Raw genomic sequence first — 26,459 nt, 5'->3', positions numbered from 1 at the left:
TCGTCCTGAATTGAAATTCTGGTTGTTTTGCGTGGGTAAATTGTATTCCTCGAGTTGTACCACTCCAAATATACAACACGGTGGAAAATTAGGTTTCCCAGTATTTACTTTGTTTATACTAGAGCATCCCTGACCGTCATACCTGTTTTTTTCAAAAGCTTATTAGAAAGGGATTTTTTCCATAGAAAAAAACCCACTTTGCTTAACTGGAGATACAATTAAAACCCTGTGATATATTTGAGCTAGAGGTCTATGAAACTGATAGGCTGATGCTGCTGATTCCTTGAAGTTTATCAACAACAGATTCAAATACAGAAGACTGATTCTTCATAGTTTCACTCTTTAGTGCAGCAGAAATATATCCAAGTTGTTTCAGAAGGCTTTTCAAGGCATTTAAAATTGATAAACATAGCTTATTTGGTAGAGAGGTGCTCTTAATTATGCATTATACCGCATGAGACAGATTGAGAGGATTAACAAATATAAGCAGCTGAACTGCTAGAACATACGGCTCCTTAGAAGCACTAATAAATGACACTTTACCTGATCATTTAAATTTTTCTAAAGATGTAAAGAAACTAGAGTAACACATTTCAGCAAAGATCTACTAAAACAAATAATTTATATTTGTCTTGGTTTGAGGTATTTCTGAATGTTTCAGAAAAACCAGAATATGAGAAAATTTAACCATATGCTCTCAGCTACAAAATGGGTTATTTATAAAGAACATCTACTGCTGTTAGTCAGGGGAAATACTATGTGCAAAATATTACACTTGGGCTTGAGACACTCCCCTGGTTCGGTTTGAAACCGGGCTGGGATTCAACATGCCATAAAACTGGTTTTCTGTAAGGTAAATGGGATTTGCCTGGACTTGGTGGCTGATCATCTTCCAGAAGCATTATAAGACCTTTTAATTTGGGCAGGCCTTCAGCAAACAGGATTTTGAGAGGCATTACCTAAGGAGCTTGTTTCTATTGCATATTTATTTATTTTAATACTTTTATCTGTCTATAATTGATCTGGTTATTACTGCAAGTCACTCTGAGCTTCCTTTGGGGAGGAGAGCATATCAATCTAAGAAACAAACTAGGCATAAAAAAGTTGCCCGCTATCATCCAATTGTATTCAGACAACCACATCTGCCTTTCCTGCCCAGGTCCTTTCAAGTATATTTTCAATCGTGGCCAGAAAGCCAACACGTCTGATCAGAAAGAACAGAGGAGAGTGGCCTAAATTAACTGTCAAGCTTCTTATCACATGATCCTTGGCATTTTTGAAGCTTTATATTCTCATGAGGATCCTACTCCTTCCTGTAAGCAAATCTCTGCCGAGGGAAACAGTTTGTAAGCAAGAGCAAATTCTTGGTGTGAAATACGTTCTCCCATACCTTTCTTTTTGCTTCTTTAGAGCTGCCCACTAGGGTATGGTTCAGAGAAACCTCAGATGAAAGCCACAATTGCAAGGATTATTTTGGACTACTTTACACAGCTTACTTTTATGCCACCGTGGTACACCAGTAAATGTTATCCCCATTTTGCAGGCTGGAAACAAGTTTAGTAAGGTCACCCAGAGGAGGAAGCACTGAAAGACCTGGAGTATAACCAAGTTCCCAATTTGACTCTCAGTGCTAATTCTTTCATACAAGTTGAGTCTTCTTTTTACATAGGCTGACTACACAGTGCCAGTTGCAACAAAAGCATCCCTCCTTCAGAAGTATGGGTTAAACTCCCAGACACAAACAACAATTATAGCTTAGACACTGGATTCAGTGGGCACATAAATCATTCCATGAAATGAAAGAGCATAATCTCATTTTGAATAAAAACCTTATTAAGTGCTAGGGACACAATTAGTCTGCACCGCAATTACAGCAAGTCCTGCTCAGCAGTGTTAGTCACCGGAGTACATTCTTGCCTGTCTGCAATTTTCCTTTTATAAATAGTTTAACATGAGGCACAGGCTTTGTTTCCAAGTCAGCCAGAGAATGTTTTTCCCTGCTCAATGGCGAGGGATCCTGAAAAACTATTTTACATAAATGTTTTAATTAAATCTGGTTACGGTCCATGTATGTGTACAATTCTTGCTTATTGTGAATTTGGTTTGGCAAGTATTAAACGGACCTTTCAGACAATACCCTGAATAAAGTATTAAAAGCTGCCAAGTAAATTTTAAAACATTACACCATCAGTCTGATGCATCAATAAAATATTTCCCCAACTTTATAAGTCAGGCCTGTTCTCGTATTTGTTTTTGGAGTACTGATTCTTCATTTAGCATTTTCTGTGCCTTCCCCCCCGCAAATAACTATTTTAGTAATCTTCAACATTAATTCCTGTGGAGCAAACAGCAGGTGACCTACTTTACAGCAAATCCTAGACAACAGCAAGTATTACTTATACATCAATGTCCCAGAACAGCACGTTCCAGGTAACTACTACTAGCAAGATGACAAGTAGGGTCTTGAATTTCCTACAGTAATAATAAGAACTTTTTCATGTTACATTGTAACAGTGGCAAATAATAGTACAAAACTGTATTCTTGGAGTATAATCTGCCTAAACAGGTACACACTAACACAGTAACTAAGATGTACAGCTTGCAGTCAGCCTCAAGCCAACGTTGTGAAACTTCTTTTACAAGTGCACGAGATCATAAGTTAACCTACGTGTTAGCTGTTCAAAATCTCTAATGCAGAAATACACCATTTGGGGCACCATGAACCCTACGCACAAGAACAGAGACTCAGACTTGCACTTGGTTAGCAGAATGCATGCCAACAAAATTTACTCAATATAAAACTACTTTTGATTGAGAGTTTCAGCATCCTGACAGGAGTATCACCCAACTCCAAGGGCTCCAATACAGCAGAGTACTTCAATGTTCTCCCAAAAACTAATATTGCTGTACACTGCCTGGAAAACTACTCAGGCTCATGCAGACTGTCCATGTGCAGAAATACAGTTCTCGACAGAAATACCTTTTCTTCCTCTGCGTGTTTTACAGATACAAACACAGCTTGACAATAAGAAAATAAAGTAAAATTCAGTGTGAAGGCATGGCACTAAATTAATGTTGCTCACAGAAAGCCACCCACAGATCTTGCTAAAAGTTTTGTAAAACTTTTAGGAATTAATCTTGCTAGCTTTAGAATCCTGGACACTGAAAATATCCTTGGCATTTAATAGTGGCTTTCTTTCTAAGGGATCCCCAAGAATTTTACTCACACACACTTGTATACACAACACACACAGCTATGAAGCAGAACATTAATAATATTACATTTAAAGCAACTACAACACAAGGCTCCATTTATGGGAATTGTACAACTGCACCTATGAGAATCAAGAATAAAGACACAAGTAAATGTTTTCTTATTGTAGAGAATGTGTACTGAAACTAATTAAGTACATATGTTAAGTGTAAATTAGAAAAAGTCAAGTGTTGAGCACTGAGTTGGAAGCAATAAAAATTCAACTTAAAGCAACAATCAACTGATGTCATATGTTCACTATATTAAAAATAATGGAGTAACTTAGTTGTATCAGTATATCACTCATATTCCTCTCCAAACTACTATATAAAATAGCAGGCACCCTATAAAACCTGAATGCCCAGAGGTATTTAAGTATGGCATTGTCCTAAAGAACTGGAGGAGGAACAGGAGAACTTAAGTTAGGAATATTTTATTTCTTAATGCAGGCTAAAATCTCCACGAGACAAATATGTGCCTGTGCCCATCTCAACCTGCGAGCAAGCACAGAGCATTACACACAGACTTTTCACTATCTGGTCTCATTGTCTAATTTCTGCTTCCACAAGAGCAAAGTGACCTGAGAGTGTCTGGGTCAGAACAAAACAAAATTGAAACAGGAAAAAAAAGCAAAAATAGAAGTAAGTTTTAACGAAGTGACAGCAAATTGACCACAACTACACATCAGTCATGTTACATCACGTACAGTGCCAGTGGAAGGGAACAACTGCGAAAGCTAAATGGAGACCCCACTTCCCCTTCCCACAGACGCACTTACTTTAGCTACGCAATCATCAAAAAATGCGAGACTTGCATCCTTATCGCTGACAAAAGAACACTCTTCAATGAAGCGAATGAACATCTGGGTTTTGGTCATCAACGTATAGAACTTTTGATGTGACCGATCTCGACTTTTTAAGAATCCTGTAAAATAAAGCAAACATAGAAAAGAATACTACTAACAATAGGAAATTCCACTAACAACAGAATTTCTTAGGGCGATATCTGTTAGGGTCTAGCTCTGTAGTTGGGATATAGTTAGGCAAGTTTTCAAATGCAAGACATTCTTCCTCAAGAAATCCTTGCCTCTCACTCAACTGCTGGACCATCATAGTTACAACCTAACTCTTAACACTACCAAGAAAGAGTTAGTTTTTAAAGATATTTGTTATCTTTTTTTTTAAATTAGTGTCTTGTATTATTGCTTAGTTAAATTCAACCATCAGTTAAGTACATTTTCCTTTTTCTGTACTGCTTCGCCAGATGGTTTGGGTGCTATATGATTTTCCCTGCTATCATTACGTAATATTGCCAATGTTATCATTCAACACACCAACACTTTCTTATTTATCACTTCACGGAAAGATAATTTATGCATATGTTACCGGTTTATGATTTTAAAAGAAAAAAAAAAATCAAGATTATTTATAACCATTTACCTTGCAGTTCAAAGAGGGAACTTGCGTCTGTGGCGGTCTCAGAAGGTGCTTGCATTATTGGCCTTAGGTATGACCTATAACCTTTCAATATTGAGGCCATGAAACACAGAAATGCCTCCTGGATTTCTAAATCTAACAAATGCAACTTCTTGCCGGAATTAAAATCATAGTCATTCATTGCTAACTCCATTAATGCATCTTCTCTTGGTCTTTGCTGCACTGTGAACAACAATGGTGTTAAAACGCTCTCTCAGATCAATGGTTAAAAAAAAAAACAACTCTCAGTGTTGACAGAAAACGCAGCAATTTCCCATTTATCCTACTGAGTTTACTTATTACCACACTATGCTCCATTATGTTCTAGATCTGGTTTAAACATAAGCCATTAAATTCAATCTCGAAGTCTGATAATGAATTTAGGATGACAGCATGCGAATCACAAGTCCCTGGGTTATGCAAAAGGCAGACACAAGCACATTCACCTTTTCAGTACATTAGTTACTATGGAAACAGAGACAGAATTGGTATGGACAGAGCTCAGAGACATCCTTATAAAAGGGCTGGTTATGAAATGTGTTGAAATGTATACAAGAGCTGATAACATTCATGACTTTTTATGAATATGATAATCATATACATGGGATACATCATTTCCCTTTTATAGTGGCGTCCTTTCCAAGGGGACCCCAATAATTTTACTCGCGCACACTTGTATACACAACACACACAGCTCCTATACACCATAGCAATATAAATGTACATAGCAACTGTAAGAGGCACAACAGTGCACAAATACAAAGGAAGAAAAGCATTTTGGTGAAGGAAAAAAAAAGCAAAAACAAACTCCTAGCCAGAATCCCAACTCGTATGGAATGTGCTTTCAACAGAGATCACGGAAGGCATTAGGGGGAACCCGATTCTTCCGGGTCCACCACAGTGTGATATGATGTGCTAATGGCATCTGTATGGAACAGAACCGGGGTTTCACCACTCTGTCCTACCATCCTTGGGTAGCAGCCATCGATTGCATTATATTTAATTTGGAGTATGACCATTGAACAGGAGACGCACTTTATTTTATATTACATGCAGAGTATTTGTATTTTAGAAACTGTTAAGAAACCCCTTGTATTAGGGTAATGACGTGTAACTATTAGGAAACCACATAACCTTCATAACAGATTCCTCCTACATAATACAGTATACAGACATTTGTGCAGTATGATATTTTTGGCAAATTCCATATAATTATACACTACTAAATTCCAATAACCTTTCCATAGCCAAGATTTTATGAAAATGGATGCTTGATGTTAGAAGCCCGAGTTCACATTCCAGCACTTAAAAAACTGGCCTGGTTTTGAGAAGTGAGCATCCACCCTTGTTAGAGATCTCAATTTTTTTTCAAAGCCCTTGATCAAAGGTTTCCAGGGTAACATCCCTCAAATGCATCTGCTTTGAACTGACTCCACCTCCTTCTTGGGCTGATCTGTGTCTTAAACTGGTTATCTCTACCACTGTATTTTGGTCTTGTGATCCGTAGGTATTTCTATTACCCAAGGTCCCCCCATCCAAAGCCCAGTGAAGTTAAAGGAAACAAGCCCAAATGAAAATTTTCAGAACTGTGAATTTGGTTCATTTTACTACTCTGAGCTCACCTTAATCTTTTTTTGTTCTCAATCACCACATCTAATTTAGCCACCATAGGGCTGTTTCTACAGCGGCTGCAGCTGGATGAGTGCTGCTCTGTTCCCTTTGCTTCCAGAGGTGGGTCCTATCCCCTGCTCCTGCTCCTGCTGTGCCACTCTGGGTGGACAGGTGTGGAAGGAAGCTTCATCTAGACATCTCCCACTGGAGGCAAGGACCACGAACAGCCCCACCGGAAGCTGTGTATGGTGGTTGGGGCCCAGGCTGGAGCATGGCGCAGGCTGCCTCAGTGGGAGCAGATGGGGCAGGCCCCATGCAGTGTTGCGGGGGCAACTGTGGGCCACATTTGGTCCATGAGCCATATTTTACCCAACCTTGTTTTAAGCCGCGGCCTCGGGGGAAAAAGCCTGACATACAGCCGCAGTAAAATAACCTGAACTTTAGCGCAGAACGTTATGATAAATTTTGCTTGCAGACTTTAGCACAAGGCTACATCAGTAACAGGAAAAAAGTGGTCACAGCATCCAATGCATTTCAAACACCCTAGTCAACCAGAAAGAGTCCTGACAACCCTTTGAATGTTCACCAGGGCCTGGGCACCTATCCTAAAAATACAAGGAGCATAAATGCAGCATAAAACTATGCACAGGATAGAAGACAATAAATATTATAGACTTGAGTGTCCAAAGTTGTTTCTGCTCTATACGAGAAGAGCTGTGTGTTCTGTAAGGTACAACAAATGCAAACCAAGACTGGTTTTACAAGCCTTGGCTGCCTATTTGCTCTTCTGTTCTATCCTCATGGCTTCCTTTTTTATTGCAAGTGTAACATAAAAAGGATGGAGAAATGGCCCTGCCTTTATTTTATATAAAAAGCCACTTTTCCCCAACACATAACCCAGTAAACTGTTCCTTTACAGTGTTGCTTTAAACAGTCTCTTTTTTGTAAAATTATTTTGTGATGCTTAACATAAAGGAGATTTTTTTTTCTTTCTTTTTTTTTGGGGGGGGGGGAGGGGCGGAACGTACTCTACCAAAAAACTACTAATCTGTCAACAGTGGCTGCAGTACACAACAGTTGAGGCAAATTGTTTTCTATACTTCCCCTACTCACATTCTGCCAGCTGTTGATACAAGTTATTTAAAGTGTTCATCAGATTTTTGCAGGGTTTCTTTGGCAAGATCTTCCAGGCAACAGTTTTTTTATCTCCAGTTCTAGAAAGGGAAAAAGAAGAGTATGAATATTTATTGGACCACAGGCTTCAAAAGTGGATGAGACTCAGAGGAATATACATTTTTGCATGTATGCACGTTATTTATTTAACAATTGTTAAGCACACAGAATCTGCTATATAGAGAATGTTCTTTTGAGCACGGGAGGGGAAAAAAGCAAACATTTACTGTACGAAGATGCAGTAACATTGGCATCCAGCTGGTTACTCAGATATTCAGACGATGACTCCACAAGTCATCCTCCATTAGTGCTGGGAGAAGTCATCCTTTATGAAACAGAAACATTTAGAACTCAAGGAAATAACGTGAATGCTTTTCATCTTCCAACCACATTATGAGCAGAGACTACGTAAGCTTGCTGAGAGAAGACCTTCAACACCTCAGTATTCTGCTCCTCTGAATTATGTGCTAATAGTATGCAACAGATTTAAAAAAAAATACCCCAAACCAGGTAATGCAAAGACTGAGACTATGAGCCAGGATAAAAAAATACAACACACAGCTGGACTGCTATGCCCTTTCAGCAGCCACAGCCCTGTGGTGTTACACATAGTTTTTACGTTCAATATTTATCAAGTTTCTGTCCAACAGAGTTTAAGAATGATTGTGCTGCACGGAACAATACAGGCTTAAATACAGTAAAATATAGCAGCTACACAAAGGTACTTCCTAAGCCGTAGTTACTTAAATCAGGAAGGGGGAGATGATTAGAACTTAAGCAATGAGCTGAATAAAGCAATAACCGGTGTGAATTCCACTTGCCTGGATCTGACCCTGAGCGATAAAAAAGTTATACTCTCCCCTTGTCAACAGAGGGCAGTAGTAAGCCTTGGAGACCTTAAAGCCACAAAAGAGCAAAAAATCTCATGTCTGTCACCTGCTTTTTAAAAATAATTTTATGTACATATACACAGTGTTCATATGCTTCAAGGAAAGGCATCTGAAGCCAGCCATTGATAGAAGCAGCAGGAAGACTGCAACAAAGGTAAGCATTATAAAAGAAGCTGAATCAATGAGCAAGAAAGTAAAAGCAGGGGCAACTGAAAGTAGTGACACAGGCAGCAATGGCTAAGAAAGGATGCTTCTGCAACTCTTCTACCTCTTAAATAATCTCCACTGATGATCATAGCCCACCCCCAACTGGCTGCCAAGAAGTGCAATCCAAGAGCTGTATAAAGTCTGAAATAGGCAGAGGTGCCTTAATACAGCTTCTTTTAGCAAATCAATATCAAGGTTTTTAAAAATCAAATATGCAAAACTGTGGTCATAATTCCACAGATTACATTCCTCAAAATAAATCATTCAAAAATAAAAATAAAAAACCAAACAAACATTAAATACATGGAAAAAGGATTACAGAAGACAAATATTTTTACAAGATACTTCTCCCCCCCCATTTTATATATTTCTTGAACAATCACAGCTGCAACAACACTCCAACCCTACTGGAAAAAGGATCACACCACAGACCTCCCCACTGCAACTTGTTAAGTTAAAAAAAATAAGTGGGAATGGCTTAAAATATGCTATCTATAAGATGCCCATGCAAAACAGAACTCAGTTATACTGTTTTGGTATAGAAAAGGCTTCTCTTAAAAAAAATTATGAGTTATATACACACTTAACGGATCATTTTACATTAGGATTATATATAACATTTTACAAAGCAAACAAGTCCTGCAGGGCCTGCAAGAATAACTCTGAATCACTTAACTGAAATTCTGTATTTAGGAGAACAGTGCTTCTACAGAGTTGTGGGCATATCAGGATTGATCAACGACAGTGTACAAGGCCTAATTTTTTCCAATACAAATGCTATTGCTAGTGTATATAAAGACAGTTTTCCTGCTTTATCCAACTGCTACGCTGCTCCATTTGTTGCAGCACAACCCAAAATGCTTCTCTAAATAGCCTAATTGAGCCCCACTGGCTGAATATGCCTATATCAGATTCAACACCAGAGAGAGTATTCGCCTTATACCTTGTATCCAACTAGTCTTGCCAGCTACAAACATCTACACTGAGATATTCTGTGGGTAATGCCTCACACTCCTCAATTCTTCCTTCATAAAACCCTAGTCTATGAAGCCAGGCCAACACCAATATTCTTTACATCAGGATTTCAGAAGAATGAATCAGAATCATCAACTTACAGACTGGAACAATTGATCTGTATTCTTGCAGTTTCAACCCGTTTACCAATACTTCCCTTTAGGCAAATCTGCCAGGAATAAGCTATGTTTGAACTGTTCTCCTCGTGCTGCAGAACTTACTGCATCTTGGCTGCCAGTCTTGTTCCCTAATGGCTTTAAAGCTGCACTGCTACCACTTAAACCTCTTCAATAGCTGGCTTCCGACTATCTTAGGAATCTGTTGCTATCTTGAACTCGAAAGCCTTTTAAGGAACCCTAGAAATAAGCAGAATTGATTCAGAAACTGAATGTATTTGGGAGGAAAATAGAAGGCTTCATTCCGTGTTTAAAAATGTTGAAGTTAATGCCAGCATACTTTACTGAACATGTAAAGTATGTATATTTTTGACAAGTACTGTAGGAATGGAAATGTTTGTTCTTTTCTTCTAAATGGCATCAACCTCATTTTTATCATACACAGAAGCCAAAAAGAAGCAATACTGTCATACACAACGATAGTTTTACAGCTTTTGATAGTAATAGCACACACTTATTTGTAGCTGAGATTTATTCTATTTTCTTGGTTCTTTACTTCAGATTATTTTCTTCATTTGAAGCTTTTTTCCCCCATTAGGTCACTTTGCCTCCAATCACCTGAATGGGGTACTTCAAGGTAGCAGCAAAAGGTCAAATGCTAGCTCTTCCTCTGATTAACCAGGTAGCCTTAAGCAAACCACTTATTCTGTTTCTCAGGATGCCATCTTAAAAAACTGGGATAATACCATCTCCCTTACAACAGTGCTGGCCAGATTAGTTTAATATCTGCATTGTGCATTTAAGTTGCATGCTAAGTATTATGTAATCATATGTTAATATCCTTATTCCAAAGTCAACCGGTGGAATTCCTGAGGAGTCCACCTGTACTTTCAAGGATGTGTAAGGGAAGAAAAAAAAATAAAAAATCAGTGCAGTAACCTTACTGCAACAGGAAACTATGATCCAGGGTCCTGGCCTGGGAGGCGGGTATGGACTATGAACAGGCATTCGTTTCTAGTGGTGGAAACGTCAAAGAAATGAATACCTATTCTTAGCCCACTTTAAGAAATTTCCAGCACTAGAAAACTTTCCGGGAGAGGGAGCAGCGCGGGCATTCAGCCTAAAACCACCCCCTCTCCCCTGCTCCTCACACCTTCCCCTGCCCTGTCTGGGGAACAGGCAGGAGTCTTTCTCCATCACTCTTCTCCCTCCCATAGACAAGGGACCTGGGACCAGGTCTCCTTCACTCTCCTCTTGGTTTTGGGGTATAGGAGTAGCAGGGCAAAGCTCCCAACCTGTTTCCCAGACTGGGCAGTCTCCAGTTTGAGGAACAGGTGGAGACCAGTGGGCAGCTGCTCCCCTCCTGAACCAAACCAGAAACTCTCTTGTAAGAGAAATCTTCTGCTTGTCAGCCTAGAAAATCTTTCTTCTCAAGAAAAACTGAACGAATGCTTTTATACTCCTAGTTTCAACTGAGGCAGTGGCAATTATCCTGACAGAATCATAACACCTCCATGTGACCCTGGTTTCTGCTGTAGCCTGCTCTGCGAGCCTGGATGAACCATTTCTTCTCCCACCTTTTATTTCTTTTCTGTATTTAAGATGCAGGCATTTCAGAGGGGTTTCTGTCTCTTAGTATATGCCCATACAGAGTTTAACACTTAGACCCAAATCTTAGTTAGCACCTCTAGGCATTGCCATAACAATACCAGCAATAACTGAAGTCTGGTGGCCAGCCTTCAGGATAAGATCCTATTTGCCTGTTCGATTCTGGTAACTCAGATAATCTGTTAGTAAAAGTGGTATTCCCTCATCCAAACCATAATTGCTACTCCTCTGGCAGGATAGAACCATTGCTCATTATTGATGGACTGGCTCTAAATCTTTAATTTGACACATTGTCCTCCTTGAAAGTTCTCATTTCTATTGTGATTTATAATTACTCTCAAAATTCAGGGTGTCAATTTGATTCTCTACTTTTTCCAACAACTCCTTGTCTCAGGAGGCTAAAATTGCTCAAGACCTTTACAGCGAAAATGTCTGTTACTGTGAAGACTACCTAATAAAAGGAGAAACATCTCCTTTCCCCTGTGGAAGCAGCAAGATTGGCAGCAAGCACGATCAATCTAGCAAACATGCCAATGCAAGCAGGAACCTTTCAGTCTTAAAAAAAAAAAGTGTACAGAGTGATGGTGGTGATTAATGAGGACTCTACCTCCATTGTGCTGCACTGCACAAATACCAATGAGCTACTGTTTCTGATGGACACGTCACAGAAGAAAGATTGTTGAGATGCTATTATACAACAGGAACATAAGGTGTAAAGACACTTAAATGAAAAATATAACGTGTTGTCATAAGAAGTATGTAAGCAAACACTATTGTACAGAAGAATCACTCATGCATACTTACTGAGAAATGGTGTTGGTATCTAAGTCCACACAGCTAACATCTGGTGGAGGGTCATAGAGGTCAAAGTATCTTGAATCAATTCCGACTATGAACGGACATGGTGCGCTTAACACATCTGCCAATGCCAAGGGGCAAAGTGGTATGTACGGACATGGCCAGTGGAAAGGAAATATCATCTTTAAAAAAAAAAACAAATAAATGTAGCTTAAATATATAGAAACATGACAAAGAGAGAGGCCAAGCTCAAGTGTTGTAAATATGTGGAAAATAATCTAGCATGAAAGATAGAACAGGATTTAGGTGGCTGAAATTATAAAAGCCAAGTAATAGTTGCTGTCAATGTGTGAAATTGTCTTTTAAAAATTTTAGCTCGTTTGGCTTAAAAAACAGAACTGTCCTGTTCCTCAGGTGAAGCAGCAGCCCTGGTCAGTGAGGAGAGAAGAAAAATCCAACATGCATCTACAAAACTTCTAAGCAGAAGGTTGAAGCAGAGCATATAGTCCCACTGAAGCCATTCAGGGATGTCAAAGTTCCTGCATTCATTATTATGGCTGAAACAAATACTGTAGATAAGCAAAAGCCAACACCCTCTACTATATTCATGTGATTCCAGGGGTATCGCAGATGGCAAAATATGAGCCTTACTTTGAACTCCTAAGTAATAGGATTCCTAAGTAATATTAAAGCGTTTACCTGACTTTCTTATTTTTTTTTTATTTTTTTTTTACTACAGGTATAACAAAGAAGAGATAACGCTACTTACGGAGACTAATGCCTCTGTCACACTAGTAAGGACTGAAGGGCGTAAGGAATGGATGAGAATTTTATGTTCCGTTACAGCAAATACGAGCAGCGTCACTGCATTCTCGGGTCCTAGGTTCTGAAGCAGCGTAGAAAACTTGCCACCACTGCTGGAGAAAAAAGTACTTTGGTGAAAAAAAAAGTCTTATAATTATATATTGCAATGAAAAAAAAATCATTGTGTTCTACATCACAATCTAATTTAAACCAGGGTACTATAAAGGTCACACTGCAAACTTTATTTTCCATTTGTGTCTATTTTTTTGCATTCCTGTTCAGCACAAATGCAGGCACTTCCATGTGCTCCAATATCCTAAAAAGCAAAGGTTATTTCTTCAGTAGCTCTGAGAAGTTGTCAGTGTAGATCTCACTGTAGATGCACAAACATAAGAGACTAGACTTTGAGTTGAAGTCCCACTGGAGTGGCATGTCACCTGTGCTGCAACATGTTTCTGAGCAGGGACCAGGTCATCCCCCCCACCAGGACCCCCGTAGGCCCCAGGGGAGGCGCAGCGAGGCCCAGGGTCAGAGAGGACCTAGTTAGGGAACTTCTGGAGGGACTGGACGTATTTAAATCAGCTGGTCCAAATGATCTCCACCCCAGAGTGCTGAGGGAATTAGCACAGGTCATTGCGGGACCCCTGACACGGCTTTAAGAGCACTCGTGGTGCTCTGGTGATGTGCCAGAGGACTGGAAAAGGGCCAACATGATTCCCATTTTCAAAAAAGAGAGGAAGGAGGACACACGAAACTATAGGCCTGTTAATCTTACCCTCGATCCTGGGTAAGCTTTTTGAGAGAATTATCCTGGCACATGTCCGCGAGGGGCCAGCAAGGGAGATTATGGTTAGGGGCAACCAACATGGGTTCATTAGAGGCAGGTCCTGTCCTGGTGGCCTTCAACGACCAGGTCACAAAATCCCTGGATGCAGGTGTCGCGGTGGACATACTTTTTCTGGACTTTAGGAAGGCCTTCGACACTGTCTCATCCCATTCTCATTAAAAAAACTAAGGGACCGTGGTGTTGATACCTACAGTCAGATGGGTCACAAATTGGCTGGAGGGCCTCACCCAGAGAGTGGAGGTGGACGGGTCTTATTCGACCTGGAGGAATGTGGGCAGTGGGGTCCCCCAGGGCTCAGTCCTCGGGCTTGCACTGTTCAACATCTTCATCAGCGACTTGGACAAGGGGGTGAAAAGTACCCTGTTCAAATCTGCAGACGACATTAAGATGTGGGGGGAAGTGGGCACGCTAGAAGGGAGGAATAGGTTGCAATCGGACCTAGACAGGTTACAGAGGTGGGCGGATGAGAACAGGATGGGATTCAACACTGACAAGTGCAAGGTGCTGCACCTGGGGAAGAAGACCCAGCAGCATACCTACAGGCTGGGGAACTCCCTTCTCGTCAGTGCAGAGGCAGAAAAGGATCTTGGAGTCATTATTGATTCTAAAATGAACATGGGCTGCCAATGTGAGGATGCGGTCAGCAAGGCTAACCGTACCTTGTCGTGCATCCACAGATGCATCATGAGCAGGTCCAAGGAGGTGATCCTCCCACTCTGTGCGACACTGGTCAGGCCGTAGTTGGAGTACTGCGTCCAGTTCTGGGTGTCACACTTCAGAAGAGATGTGGACAACATGGAGAGGGTCCAGAGGAGGGCCACCTGCATGATGAGGGGGCAGCAGGGCAGGCCCTATGAGGAGAGGCGAAGGGACTTGAACCTGTTCAGCCTCCACAAGAGAAGGCTGAGGGGGATCTAGTGGCCGTTTACAAACTAGTCAGGGGGGACCAGCAGGCATTGGGGAAGTCCCTGTTCCCCCGAGCACTCCCAGGAGTGACAAGAAATAACGGTCACAAGCTGGCTGAGAGTAGATTCAGACTAGACATCAGGAGGCGCTACTTCACAGTCAGGACGGCTAGGATCTGGAACCAGATTCCAAGAGAAGTGGTGCTGGCTCCTACCCTGGGGGTCTTTAAGAAGAGGCTGGATGAACACCTTGCTGGGGTCATTTGACCCCAGTACTTTTTCCTGCCAGGGCAGGGGGTCGGACTTGATGATCTGTTCAGGTCCCTGCCGACCCGACCAACTACGAAACTGTTCCTACACCAGGGTGTGATGCATGACACAGTCTCCCCGCAGTTCAAAGCTTGCTGTAGCTTGGGACTCTGAAAAGTGGTGCCAAAGGATAGGTTTTGGGTTCTACACCAAAAAAAAAAAAATATATATATATAAAAAAATTCCTGTTACTGTAGATTAAATAATTGTTCTTTCTTCTTCAATACTGCTATTGTGAATCACACTGTTTAGTAGAGCTGTGCGAAGCTTCAGTAAGCCAATTCAATTCAGAGGAGGTTCAGCCCCATTTGGTGGCCGAATCTCCTTATCTGAATAGAATCAGGAGACCCGTTAATCTCTCCAGTGCTGGTGGGAGCAGCCAGGGGAGCCTCGGCTTGAGCTGGCAGCCCCAGGAGAAGCCGTGGCTCATCTGGCTGCTCCCCCAGCTTCCCTCCTGCCGGGGCGAGGCAGGCAGTGCTGGCAACTCGGGGACAAGCTGCGGGGGCTGGGGGGAATGATTGGGAGCAGAGGGATCAAACTGGGAACTGGGGGGCAATGATAGGGGGCTGGGAGAATGAACCAGGGCTTCCCCCCAGCTCCTGGTTCACCAGTTCCTGGTTTGATCCCCTACCTCCCCAATCATTCCCCCCAGACCCCGTGGCTTCTCTCTGGGCTGCCGCCTCAAGCCGTGGCTTGTTCGGCTGCTTCCTCCATTGGGGTGAGCTGGCAGTGCTGGCAGCCCTGGGAGAAGTCCCGGGTGCTGGGGGGAAATGATCAGGAGCTGAGAGAATCAAACTGGGAACTGGGGAACTGAACCAGGAGCTGGGGAATTGAACTGGGACTTCCCCCCAGCCCCTGGTTTGATTTTCCAGCTCCCAATCATTCCCTGCAGATTCTCCTGGGGCTGCCAGCACTGCCTGCCTCGTCCCAGTGAGGGAGCAGCCAAATGAGCTGCGGCTGCCAGCTTGAGCCGGGGCTCGTCCAGCAGCTACTGCAGCTGCTCCTGCTGGCACTGCCTACCGGTATAGCCCATGGCCAAATACGATTTGGGGCCAAATATCTTCGGATTCAGATTTGGCCGAATCGAATCACTGTCCCTCCAAATCACTGAATCTGAAGCGAATACTTTCCGCTTTGCACCGGCCGACTATTTAGCCAGGGGCTGCCTTGCTTTTGGTTCAAGACCTTGGTTGGTACTGCAGTACACAGTATGGACATAGCCTTCAACTTAATCATGATCCTGGGTAGGACCTGGACAAAAAAGGATTTTACTCTGTAGCTGAAGGGAGGCAGAAGAGTAAATATATATCCCGAGAAAATATATCTGCTTTGGAACTTTATTTTTTCAGGCTTCAATTGGATTTTCCCAGGACTGCCAAGGTGACTAAAAAATCCAGACTGGGGTGGGAATAAAAATCATCTCTATGGACTTGATATCACTTTTTTTGCTGTTGCCTCTTCCTATTGTAGTGTTCTCAACCTTTTCAGAGTCAGGACACCCCTCCACAACTTTTCGGAATCTGGTGGCATGCCCCTGTTGAGAACCACCATGCTCAACTTACCTCAGTGCTTCTCAACTGGGTGCTACTACCTCCAGGTAAAATTCCACCCCCCAACCACCTTCTGCACAGGCAGACCAAGAAGGGATACTGCACAAACACACACTCCTGCCCTAGGGCTCTCTGCTAACCTTGAAGCAGAAAGGAGAACAAGATCGTGCTCCAGCCCTTCTCAGTCTGACTCTATGTGGCATCTCCCAGAAAGAGGCATGTGAGACAGGTGGAAGTGTCCTGCATGCCTCTGTTTCTGGGAGGAGCCTGGGCCAGCCAGACTGGAAAAGGCTGCAGCCCAGGCCAGCTCTCCCCGATGCAGGAGAAGCGCACATGTGCTGCAGTCCAGTACATGGGGCAGTTTTACCTGACCTTGGTAGTGATGGCGCCTGCACCACAGTGCCCCGGGGGAGAGAAAAAAGGGGTCTCATGGCACCCTGGTTGAGAATCACTGCTCTACTGAAAGGGTGGTCTTCAGGAGACCCAATGTCTGTATAAACGAAAACAAAAAACCCTTTTTCTTGGACGACTGGTTTTCTTGGGGCAGGTTTTGTTTCTTTCTTACAAAGTCTGATATTCTCAAAAGGCAGATTATTAAATGCTTAAAATATCGGGCATCAATACTGAGGCTACTGCCTTCACCCAGTGACAATGATGAAGAATGGCACTTCCATTTCTGCTACTCCATCCTGGTCCAATGGAGTCACAGCGAAGCAACAAAAGTTACTGCTCCTGCCTGTCCCACACGATTATGCTTACAAGAAACCCAACAAGAGGAAAGGAAAGAAAAGAAAATGTAAATAACTTAACTGTACTCTCAGTTTTTCCACCCAAAAGCAAACATCGTACCATTACAACAGTTACCCTGTACCACAGTTCATAGCAAACATTGCCCTATTTCAGTGTTTCCATACACATACCATTAGAAAATTGTCCTCTGCTCACTAGCAGTTGTGGAAATGTGGTACAAACTTTTGGTAAAAGAAGTGCAGCTGCTCCTGCTGCAAAATATTTTCTCCGTCAGTGGATAACACCACCATTTTTGCAGCATAAGATCTGGCAAAAAAGGTGTGTGTGTCCAGCCCCCGGACAACAGGACTTTCCCAGACCTGGCCACTTGCCAAATCAGTCAGTTTTCTGCATACAGCACAGAAATGTTCAGTAATAACTTTGGACAGTAACTAAAAAAAAACCCTATCAAAACCCCACAACCTGCTGTACTAGGCCTGCTCAGGTCATGTTTTGGGTAGATGGCAATGTCGGAGGGGGAAGGACCAAAGATGAAAATGAGAACTGTAGTGGATGCATCTACTAGGGACCAAATTTTAAAGACTGCCAGTTAAAATGTATGAAAACAGTCCAGACAAGATCGCCACAGAAAATATAAAAGGGAACAAAACCTGATCTGTATATTAAATATTTTATCTTTTTATAATTTATCTCATTTTATTGTAAGCTACCCTGAAGCTTTTTGGGGGAGGGCACCATATAAATAAATATTTTCAGGTTAATTGTCCAAGTATTTTAATTAAATAGCAGGAACATATACCCTACATTTAGCCCATTTAAGACCTCCTCCTCAACTATGGAGCTGCTACCAAGAATCTCCATAGTTAAATATATGCATCACTATGTTTTTACAGTAGCAAGTGAGATTTTTAAAGAAAAATAAGGGAAATTATCTCAGTAAAAGTTTTGGAATATAAAATAATGTAATGTTAATTTTGTTATTATTACTAGAATGACTTACATTATTTTAGACTGCCACAGAGTATAGACTTAAAGTTCATACTTAAAAATAAGTAAAAATCAGACAAACACAAACTGCTGAAGACTGTAAAAGTGATTTTATACACTGTAATATCTCAAAGTCTTAAAGCTGCCTGCCCAATACACAGCCATATATCAAATACACAGCCATATATATTTTAAACAAAATTATAGTTACACTTGCCTTAGTGGTAGAGGCGATGATACAGGCTGACTAAGAATCAGGTTATCGTGGGGTGATAGCTAAAAAATAAAAAAATAGAAAAGATTTTTGTATATACATTTTTGTGGACATTAGGAATACTAAATAGGAACAAAAAAGCCAATGTTAAAAAGGTTAAATGACGTTAAACATTCACATTGAATATTAATACCTTCTCACATTTTAATATTTTACTTATAAGATTTAGGAGACACACTTCCTTTTCTTGCAACAGAAAGTTGTCTGTCATCATCTTATATACCGAGAAGGAGTGATTAAAATATTATATGCCCACATCACATCTGGATTAGGGTCTGTCAACCGTCCAAAATTAAGCCTTTAATATTTTAGGTAAACAATGACCTAGAGCTCAGACGTTCCTTCCATCACAAGATTGTAAAATAACACTTTCTACAGAAGATAAGGCCAGATTCTTGGCTGATGTTAAAACAGTTCAGCTCAACCGGATCTAGTCTAAGAAGCTACTCTACAAATCATCTTTCCAAAGGTTTCTTCAACAATGAATCAAGAGCACCTGTTTCCAGGAGAAGCATGCAGCGTCATACCTGGAAGGGATGCAGCAGGACTGGGCACTCCTGCTCTTGAGAGGTGGGCTACGCGCTCCTGCTGCAACCCTGTCCAGTCCGGCTCTGCAAGAGGCACACGGGGCAGTTCCCCCCGGCAGCAGAGGTAATGGTGGTGACACCCTGGTTGAGAACCACTGAGGTAGGCTGAGACAGCACAACAGTGGTTCTCAACTGGGGTGCCACCAAATTTAAGAAGTTATGGAGTGGTGCCCTGAATCGAAAAACGTTAAGAATCACTGTTCTACTCACTCAGAGTTTTCCCCTAAGCCTGTAGCTGTCACGGGAAGTCCTAAGACCAAGTCACCAAGGACCAAATACCATTCTGTAACTTGGTCAGAACCAAAGGATTTGAGTTCAGTCATTTTGGATACACAGCTATTAAACTGACTCATCTGTTCTTAGGTCTGGATTTTTAACTATTTTCTCTATCCTGATTGCCTCCTGATGAACAAGAGAAACAACCTAACCGGGTTTAATAAGCTTTAAAAATAGCTCCCTCATGAAATCCTCAACTAACAGGATTTTGTTTTTACCCCTGCCAATACTGCATGCGGTTGAAGAGAAGATACAATTTTAATTGGTGATCAACCCAATCCAAGTGATTATGCCACTTTTACATTGTGGAGCTTGGAGAGATTACCTTGCATGAATGGACAGCAAGGGTCACATATTTGATAAATTGTGCCTCCAGTGAATGTGCATTGATTCTACAGATTTCAGTGGCAACTATACACAAGCAGACAGCAAAGTAAGGTACACTGAGGGAAAACAAGTGGCCACAAAGAATTTATTAATACCCCAGATCTAGCTTAAAAATCCCACCCAGTTTCAGTTGATTGCAATACATAGAAGAAAATACTTTCAGGAGCTATTGTGGCTTCACAGAGATCCTCCAGCTTTTACTCTCAATTGTGACATGGCTGTCCCCACCCAAAGTCAGTTTTGCTTATTCCTTATAATGCTTTGGAAAATGCAAACTAAACTAGTGGGCTAAAATCAGTTCTTTGCAAATGCTTTGTGAATCTGGATATAAAAAGTTTTTTGTTTGGATATAAACATGTACATTATATTTTCACACAGACAAAGCCTTACCTTGACATATGCCATAGTTAAATAAGAAAGAATTTACACATACCTGAACTAAAATTCTGGGTCTCTGAGGGGATGGAAAAGGAACTTTGTGCATAAAATGGGAAATGTGTCTAAAGAAAAAGAAAATACTGACTTTAATACAAATGGATAGTTTGGGAAATACACTATATTGCCTCCACTATGAAGAGTGATTATATAAAAATAATCTATTTGCTCAGAAGACTGGATCCCTATGTACATTCAGCCATATTTGTGCTTTTATTCAGTTACTAACGCAAGCTTTTGCCATTTATAGTTCTAAACAGGAGAAGTAAAAGTTGCCAGCCAGGACAAAATAAAACAGGTTCTTATTACCCCAGTGCAGTACCAAACCAATGTGACTACGCTGCTGTTGGCTCTGGAGCCAGCTGGCGCAGAGCTAGGTCAGGTCACTCTGTACTGCAATATGGCCTTCATCATGCAGATGATAGTCCATGAGCAAGCACATTTATCACTAGCTTGAGGCACTGCTGCCCAGCACTGCATTATGTCATTTAGACATACCATGACCGTGAAGATGCTGGGTATTTGGACACTTTGGAAATGTACATGATCATTTTAATTCCTTTTTGTACGTCAACACAACTGGCTGCTAAAAATCCTCAACAAAGAAACGTACAGTCAAGTCAACCGCTCTGTTACTCATGTGCAGGCCCAGTGAAAGCAGTGGAACAGCATCATCCCAAAGGACACAATTTGGCCACAGGAACCTGTACTGGTAGCAAGGTGACAGAAAACAAGGTTTTCTCCCACAGCCCATGTTAGGTTTACCAGGCTGGCAATGACACAAATTATCCTCCTATTTCTATCTTTTTAACTATTAATCTTGAATCCCACCATGTCACTTTAGTTATCTCTTGTCAGAAACTGGGGGAACTCAGCATCATAACCAGATAAATGGAGCCCCATGCTAACAGCATTTGCAAATGATGGGTAGCACAGTAACGTTAGGGAGACCAATGTCAATGTATTTCTATTCACGGCCAGCTTCTAAGACACGAATTATACATAAAGATCAGTGACAAAAATATTTTCAGATACCTGAAATGATCTTTGACTCTAATGATAGAAGACAAAAGCTTCTTCCCATGCAGCACCTTAAATTCCCAATGTCTTACTTATCAATAAGTTTAATATAAAATATTATTATTTATAGAATAATAATATCTAAAGAGTAATGTCTGTAATCTTCATTCAAACTACAGACATTAGTCTTTAAATACAGACATGTATATCAGATTTTACAAACCTAAGGATTAGTCTCACTTGTGACAATCCAATTCAGATAACACGCTGCAAAAGGTAAGACTATCGATATAAAATCCAAACTGATTTATCATCTCTAAACACACACATAATAAATATTTGAAAAGTACAAAAATACATGTACCATTTTCAGCTTTATTTCTTCTCTATCTGATAATATGATAAAAGGCTTATAATCTTACCTCTAAGCAAAATGTTAAAAAAAATCCTGAGATCAGGCTGACAATTTTAAAAAGAACTGAACTGCTTAAGTGGCATATACAGAAGGGATGAAATACACTTCTCTAATAATCTGGACCCTTTTTTTTTATTTTTATTTTTTTTAAGAGAAACAAAATTTATCCCTGCTGGAGGAATGAGCATCTGATTCACTATAACAGCAGCGCAATTAAGAAATGAAACATAAATCACTTTGATGTGTCAAAGCATCACACTCATCTATCAAAGTAATATGGAGAGCTTGCAATCTGAATTTCTTTGAAATAACTTACTTCTCAATAGGCAAGACATGTGGGCCAGAGATGGAATAACGATATAGGAATGTCAGAAACTTCTTGAAAGCATCAAAAAAAGGCCAATGAGAAAGAAGACATATACACTTGTTAGTCTGAAGTGTTTTGGAGCTATCCAGCTTCCCATCTCCAGTCGTCATTAACCCCAACTGAGATTTCTGTTTTTCTGTGAGATTCTCCTCAGGATATGCTTCATAGAACTGAATAGCAGCACCATATACCTGCAAACAATAACGTATTTCATGTATTTGTCTAAACCTTTAAATAATAAATTGAAAGTTATAAGCAAGTCTATATTCTGCAGTGCTAAATTACACGTACTGCATCTTTTAAATAATGTCTTTAAAATATTCTTGCAGTCACAATAAACCTCACCCTCTAAATATTTTTAAACCATAAAGCCCCATGTAAAAGGGAAGTTAGGATAAGTGTTCTTAATGCAGATGAGGAAGTAATGCTGTTGTGCTCAGCTGATATTTCAGGTATTTGGGGACTATTCTGTAAGCAGTTCAAGATATTAGCCCTCCTCTATGCCACTTCACATTATATCAACAGTATATGCATGGGCATAACGAGGCTGTAATTTGGATGCTTACTGTACAAAAGTCCTAGCTACTTGTACGTAAACTCACTTTACTGCTTGAAACCACAGACCTAGAAGAAAGTATAGTACTGGTAACTGAAAAAAAGCAGGAGGGAGGGAATTTTGTTTTATCTGAGCCAAAGCCAACTGAGGTCAATGCAAAGACTCATCCTTGATGAACAGGCTCTGGATCAAGCCCAAGCTCGACCCATCTGTGGGAATACCTTTCATCATCACTCTTAACAAATGTCAAGCTGTACGACCAAGTGCTCTACTGCTACTGATAAGAGGAGTCTGTGTTTGTAACCTTGTTGCTTTTGTAAACATTAAACACTGAAGCTTACAAAAAAGAAATACCTAATACTAATGGTTATGGTTTTACAAGTACCTTTGCTGCTGAAGCTCCAGTTAATACAAACGTAGAAAATACGGGAAGTGGGTATTTGCTATTAGGAGGCCAGCATTCAATCGTTGCACCCATGGGTAAGCAAAAGAGAGGCACAGATTCTGGTAATGGGAAGGACTCATAGTCTTCTTCAGGATACCGGCATATTAAACCTATTAAAGCAATTTTTAAAAAGACAGTTACATTCCAACACAAGAACTGGGTGCTCGTATTAACCCATTTCCTAAACTAACGTGCATTAGATATATATTAATAGGCATTAACTATATTCAAACTCATGTTCTTGTTAAGAGATTAAATAGTTTCAAAACACACGGCCTAGTACAAGACAAGTTAACAGCACAAACCCAGATAACTATAGGTCATCACTTGACTAAAACATGGCACAAACTAGGAAGTACTTGATTCTCTAGGTACTGCTCAGAAACATTTATTAATTTCTCCTTTTCCAAATCTAAATTACTTAACACTTAACTAAATACCAGTAAACAAACATTTTATTTAATTTCAAATCCTTACAGAAAAATTGAACTTAATAAGTCAAGGTCTTAACAAGTCATTAACTGAAAATTATAAGAAAAAATTAAACTGCTAATAGGATTTAACTATGTTTAAAAATATTAGAAAAAGTAAAGTAATGTCCTCTCTAGCAAACTGATTTTCCAATGAAAAATTTGGTAATGAATTAAAAAAAAAAAAAAGCATGAATAGTAATTATATAAAATGACAAAATTAAAGAGCCAGCGAGATCTTTAAAAGATGTTAATTGGCATAGTATTCACTGACCTGGATGAAGTTATGCTGATTTACATCAGCTGATAATGGTTTTAAATTTAATCAGACTTTTTTTTTCCCCTAGTTACAGTTTTTATGGGAGCAGCACCATCAGCCAAATAGAAATGCGTTAAGACATGAATGCAAATACATTTAGAATTCAGGTCCGTAGAGTCAAGCACTCAACACCGATACTAACTGAGGATGCTTAAATACTATCACAGCAGGCTTTTATTGTGGGGAAGGGAGGGCGGGAGGCATAAATCTTGCCCCCAACCAGAGAAAAAAGAACTGAAGATTCAAAATCCAGGATAATTTAAAAGCCAGTTTCACTTTCAGAGCACTACATAAGGCTCTTCTATATCCTCAACCATTTGTTTGCAGCAATAGAAATATGAAGATGTATTTCAGAACTGAGCTAATTTATTGTGATAGCGTCTGGTTTTTTTCTTTAGTCTTTGGTATATGCATTCGGCGTTGCAACAATAGAATGGATGCATGACTAAACTGAGAAATCAACTCTTTTTCATTATCTAAAATTACAAGGTTATTAAAAACCGTCAAGGGTGAAATTCTGGACTCAGAGAAGTCAGTGGGAGTTTTGCCATGGACTTCAATAGTGCCAAGATTTCAACCCAAAAGGTAATTACAGAGACTGTGCCATATTCTGCATCAGACATGGCAAGCAGTAGTAAGAGTATCTGAAAGCTCCACAGTGAAATCTTATAAGAAACTGAGCCTATCTATATTTAATGCAAACTTAAGAATGAAAGAGTATTTTAGACAATTCTAGGGAGTAGTCTGGGTATGTTCTTTCATTAGAAAGTTCTTTGGGTTAAGATTTACTTTAGTTTTCTGTCTCATACAATAGCAACTAAATAAATAGTTCTAGAGAAAAATCTGTATCAAGATGACATTAAAAGTGAGCATATGTACTGATAATTGAAATTCAAGAGTACTTACCAGCTTTATATGATATGGTATTAGTTTTTGCCACAGACTTTTTATAACATAAGTATACTGCTGAGCCCCACTGTAAAAAAAGAATACACTCTTATATTCTTATAGACCAACTTGACAAGGTGTAATAATAGGGTGTGAAATACAGAAAAACATGCGAGGGAAGAACACTTCACAACACTTACCTTGTACAGACCTATACCCCAGGCACAAAACATTTATCATTTGAGATCAGAAACAAGGTTCAGTATTCTGTTTCGGACAGCAGATGTTTCAGAGAAGTGGTTAGAACTGCACAGGAGACAGATGCGGGATAATCTGATTCCCAACTTACGGGCATGGACAATTACACCAACTGAAATGGTGGGGGATGTGTCATGTCCCAGGCTGCTCCATGTGTCTACTCTATTGCATTGTAAGTGGAAGCTCAACAGCGGTAATGTAGCAGCTGTTGGATGCTGTTGTAAGCTGCCCCAGTTTAGAGTGCTTATTGCAGGACAGGAGCAGACACACCAAAGTTGCAACAAATTAGACCAGTGGTGCCCAAACCTTTTGCCCTGTGGACTGGATGAGCAGTTCCAGGTTGGTCTGCGGACCCATCCCACTGCACAGCAACTACCTGCCCATGACCCAATGCCAGCATGTGGGGCTGACCAGGCAAGGGCTGATCTAATTGTGATGAGCTTGGAAATTCAGCGGTGGAGGAGCGATGACAGTGGTGGGGGAGTGGGAGCGTTAAATTGCCACTACGCCCCCACTGCCAAATTTCTGGACCCCTGGAGAGTGCCATGGGTTGGATGACACCGGTTCATAGGTGGGAACTGTCTCTATGGGCTGAGGGTTGAGCACACCTGAATTAGATGATACTTGCTCAGAAGGGGACAGTCACCCTGCCACCCCCTCCAAGAAAGAGTAATTCTGTTTGTCCAAGACTCAAGTCTTATCCTAATCTCTAAAACTGAAATTTGTTTAAATCCTGAAACATGACGTTTGGTATTTCCTTTTTTTTTTTTTAAACATTAACTATAAAACCCTGGGTATCCTTGTTATCCATATAAATGTCCAATCCCTTTTTGCATCTCATTAAACTCTTGGATGTAATCCTGTTATTTTACTCACCCATGTAGTCAGGCTGATTTTAATGGTAACAACTCCTGTGAGTTGGTGTAAAAAGATCTGACCCATTAAATAATAGATTTTACTCTGCTACCATCCCCACTTCAAATTACACTGATGTCTAATCTTTTCCTGTATTCAACCACTTAACCTATAATTTCACACTCTGTGAAACATCTTAAATGCAACACGTCAAACAATTTTGCAATTTTCAAATAATATTGACTCACTGTTCGACGATGATACGACTTTAAAAAAAGAATTAGAATTTTTCATTTAAAAGAAAATGCTTTCTTATTCCAACTCCAAACGGGCATGGAAAAATAAGAAAAATGGGAAGTGGCCCAGAAGAGAAGAGAAAGACACACTAATGAGTGCATATGAGAGACAGGGAATCTTTCAGGGGTGGGAGAAAAAGGCAGCAGTTTGCAGGTTACTTCACTGGACACTTACAGCAGATACAGCGACTCTTGTAGGACTGAAGAAACAATTGAATAATTGCATGCTCTTGAATAAATATCAAGGCATATGGCAGCACTGAACTTTAAAATGGACATAAAGCAACTTAAGAAAAAAAATAAATGTGTTTAAA

At 40.4% G+C, this 26,459-nt stretch overlaps 1 protein-coding gene across 4 annotated transcripts in view; it reads right to left on the bottom strand.

The window, feature by feature from the left end:
• The window catches only part of DENND4A (DENN domain containing 4A), a 104,931-nt gene that overhangs the window by 41,855 nt on the left and 36,617 nt on the right, over positions 1-26,459 (bottom strand). For all 4 annotated transcript variants that reach the window (XM_019477468.2, XM_019477469.2, XM_059714545.1 and 1 more), the window contains 10 exons: positions 24,755-24,824; positions 23,000-23,169; positions 22,008-22,249; positions 20,255-20,321; positions 18,515-18,573; positions 12,915-13,059; positions 12,152-12,327; positions 7,453-7,553; positions 4,693-4,911; positions 4,032-4,177 (listed from right to left, as the gene is read on the bottom strand). In XM_019477468.2, coding sequence (XP_019333013.1) covers positions 4,032-4,177; positions 4,693-4,911; positions 7,453-7,553; positions 12,152-12,327; positions 12,915-13,059; positions 18,515-18,573; positions 20,255-20,321; positions 22,008-22,249; positions 23,000-23,169; positions 24,755-24,824 — 1,395 coding nt within the window. The remainder of the gene's footprint in view (positions 1-4,031; positions 4,178-4,692; positions 4,912-7,452; positions 7,554-12,151; positions 12,328-12,914; positions 13,060-18,514; positions 18,574-20,254; positions 20,322-22,007; positions 22,250-22,999; positions 23,170-24,754; positions 24,825-26,459) is intronic.

The sequence above is a fragment of the Alligator mississippiensis genome, chromosome 11 (assembly GCF_030867095.1).
Source record: "Alligator mississippiensis isolate rAllMis1 chromosome 11, rAllMis1, whole genome shotgun sequence".
Classification (NCBI taxonomy): domain Eukaryota; kingdom Metazoa; phylum Chordata; order Crocodylia; family Alligatoridae; genus Alligator; species Alligator mississippiensis.
Note: the sequence above shows the minus strand (reverse complement) of the source record. Positions and strands in the feature narration are given on the sequence as shown.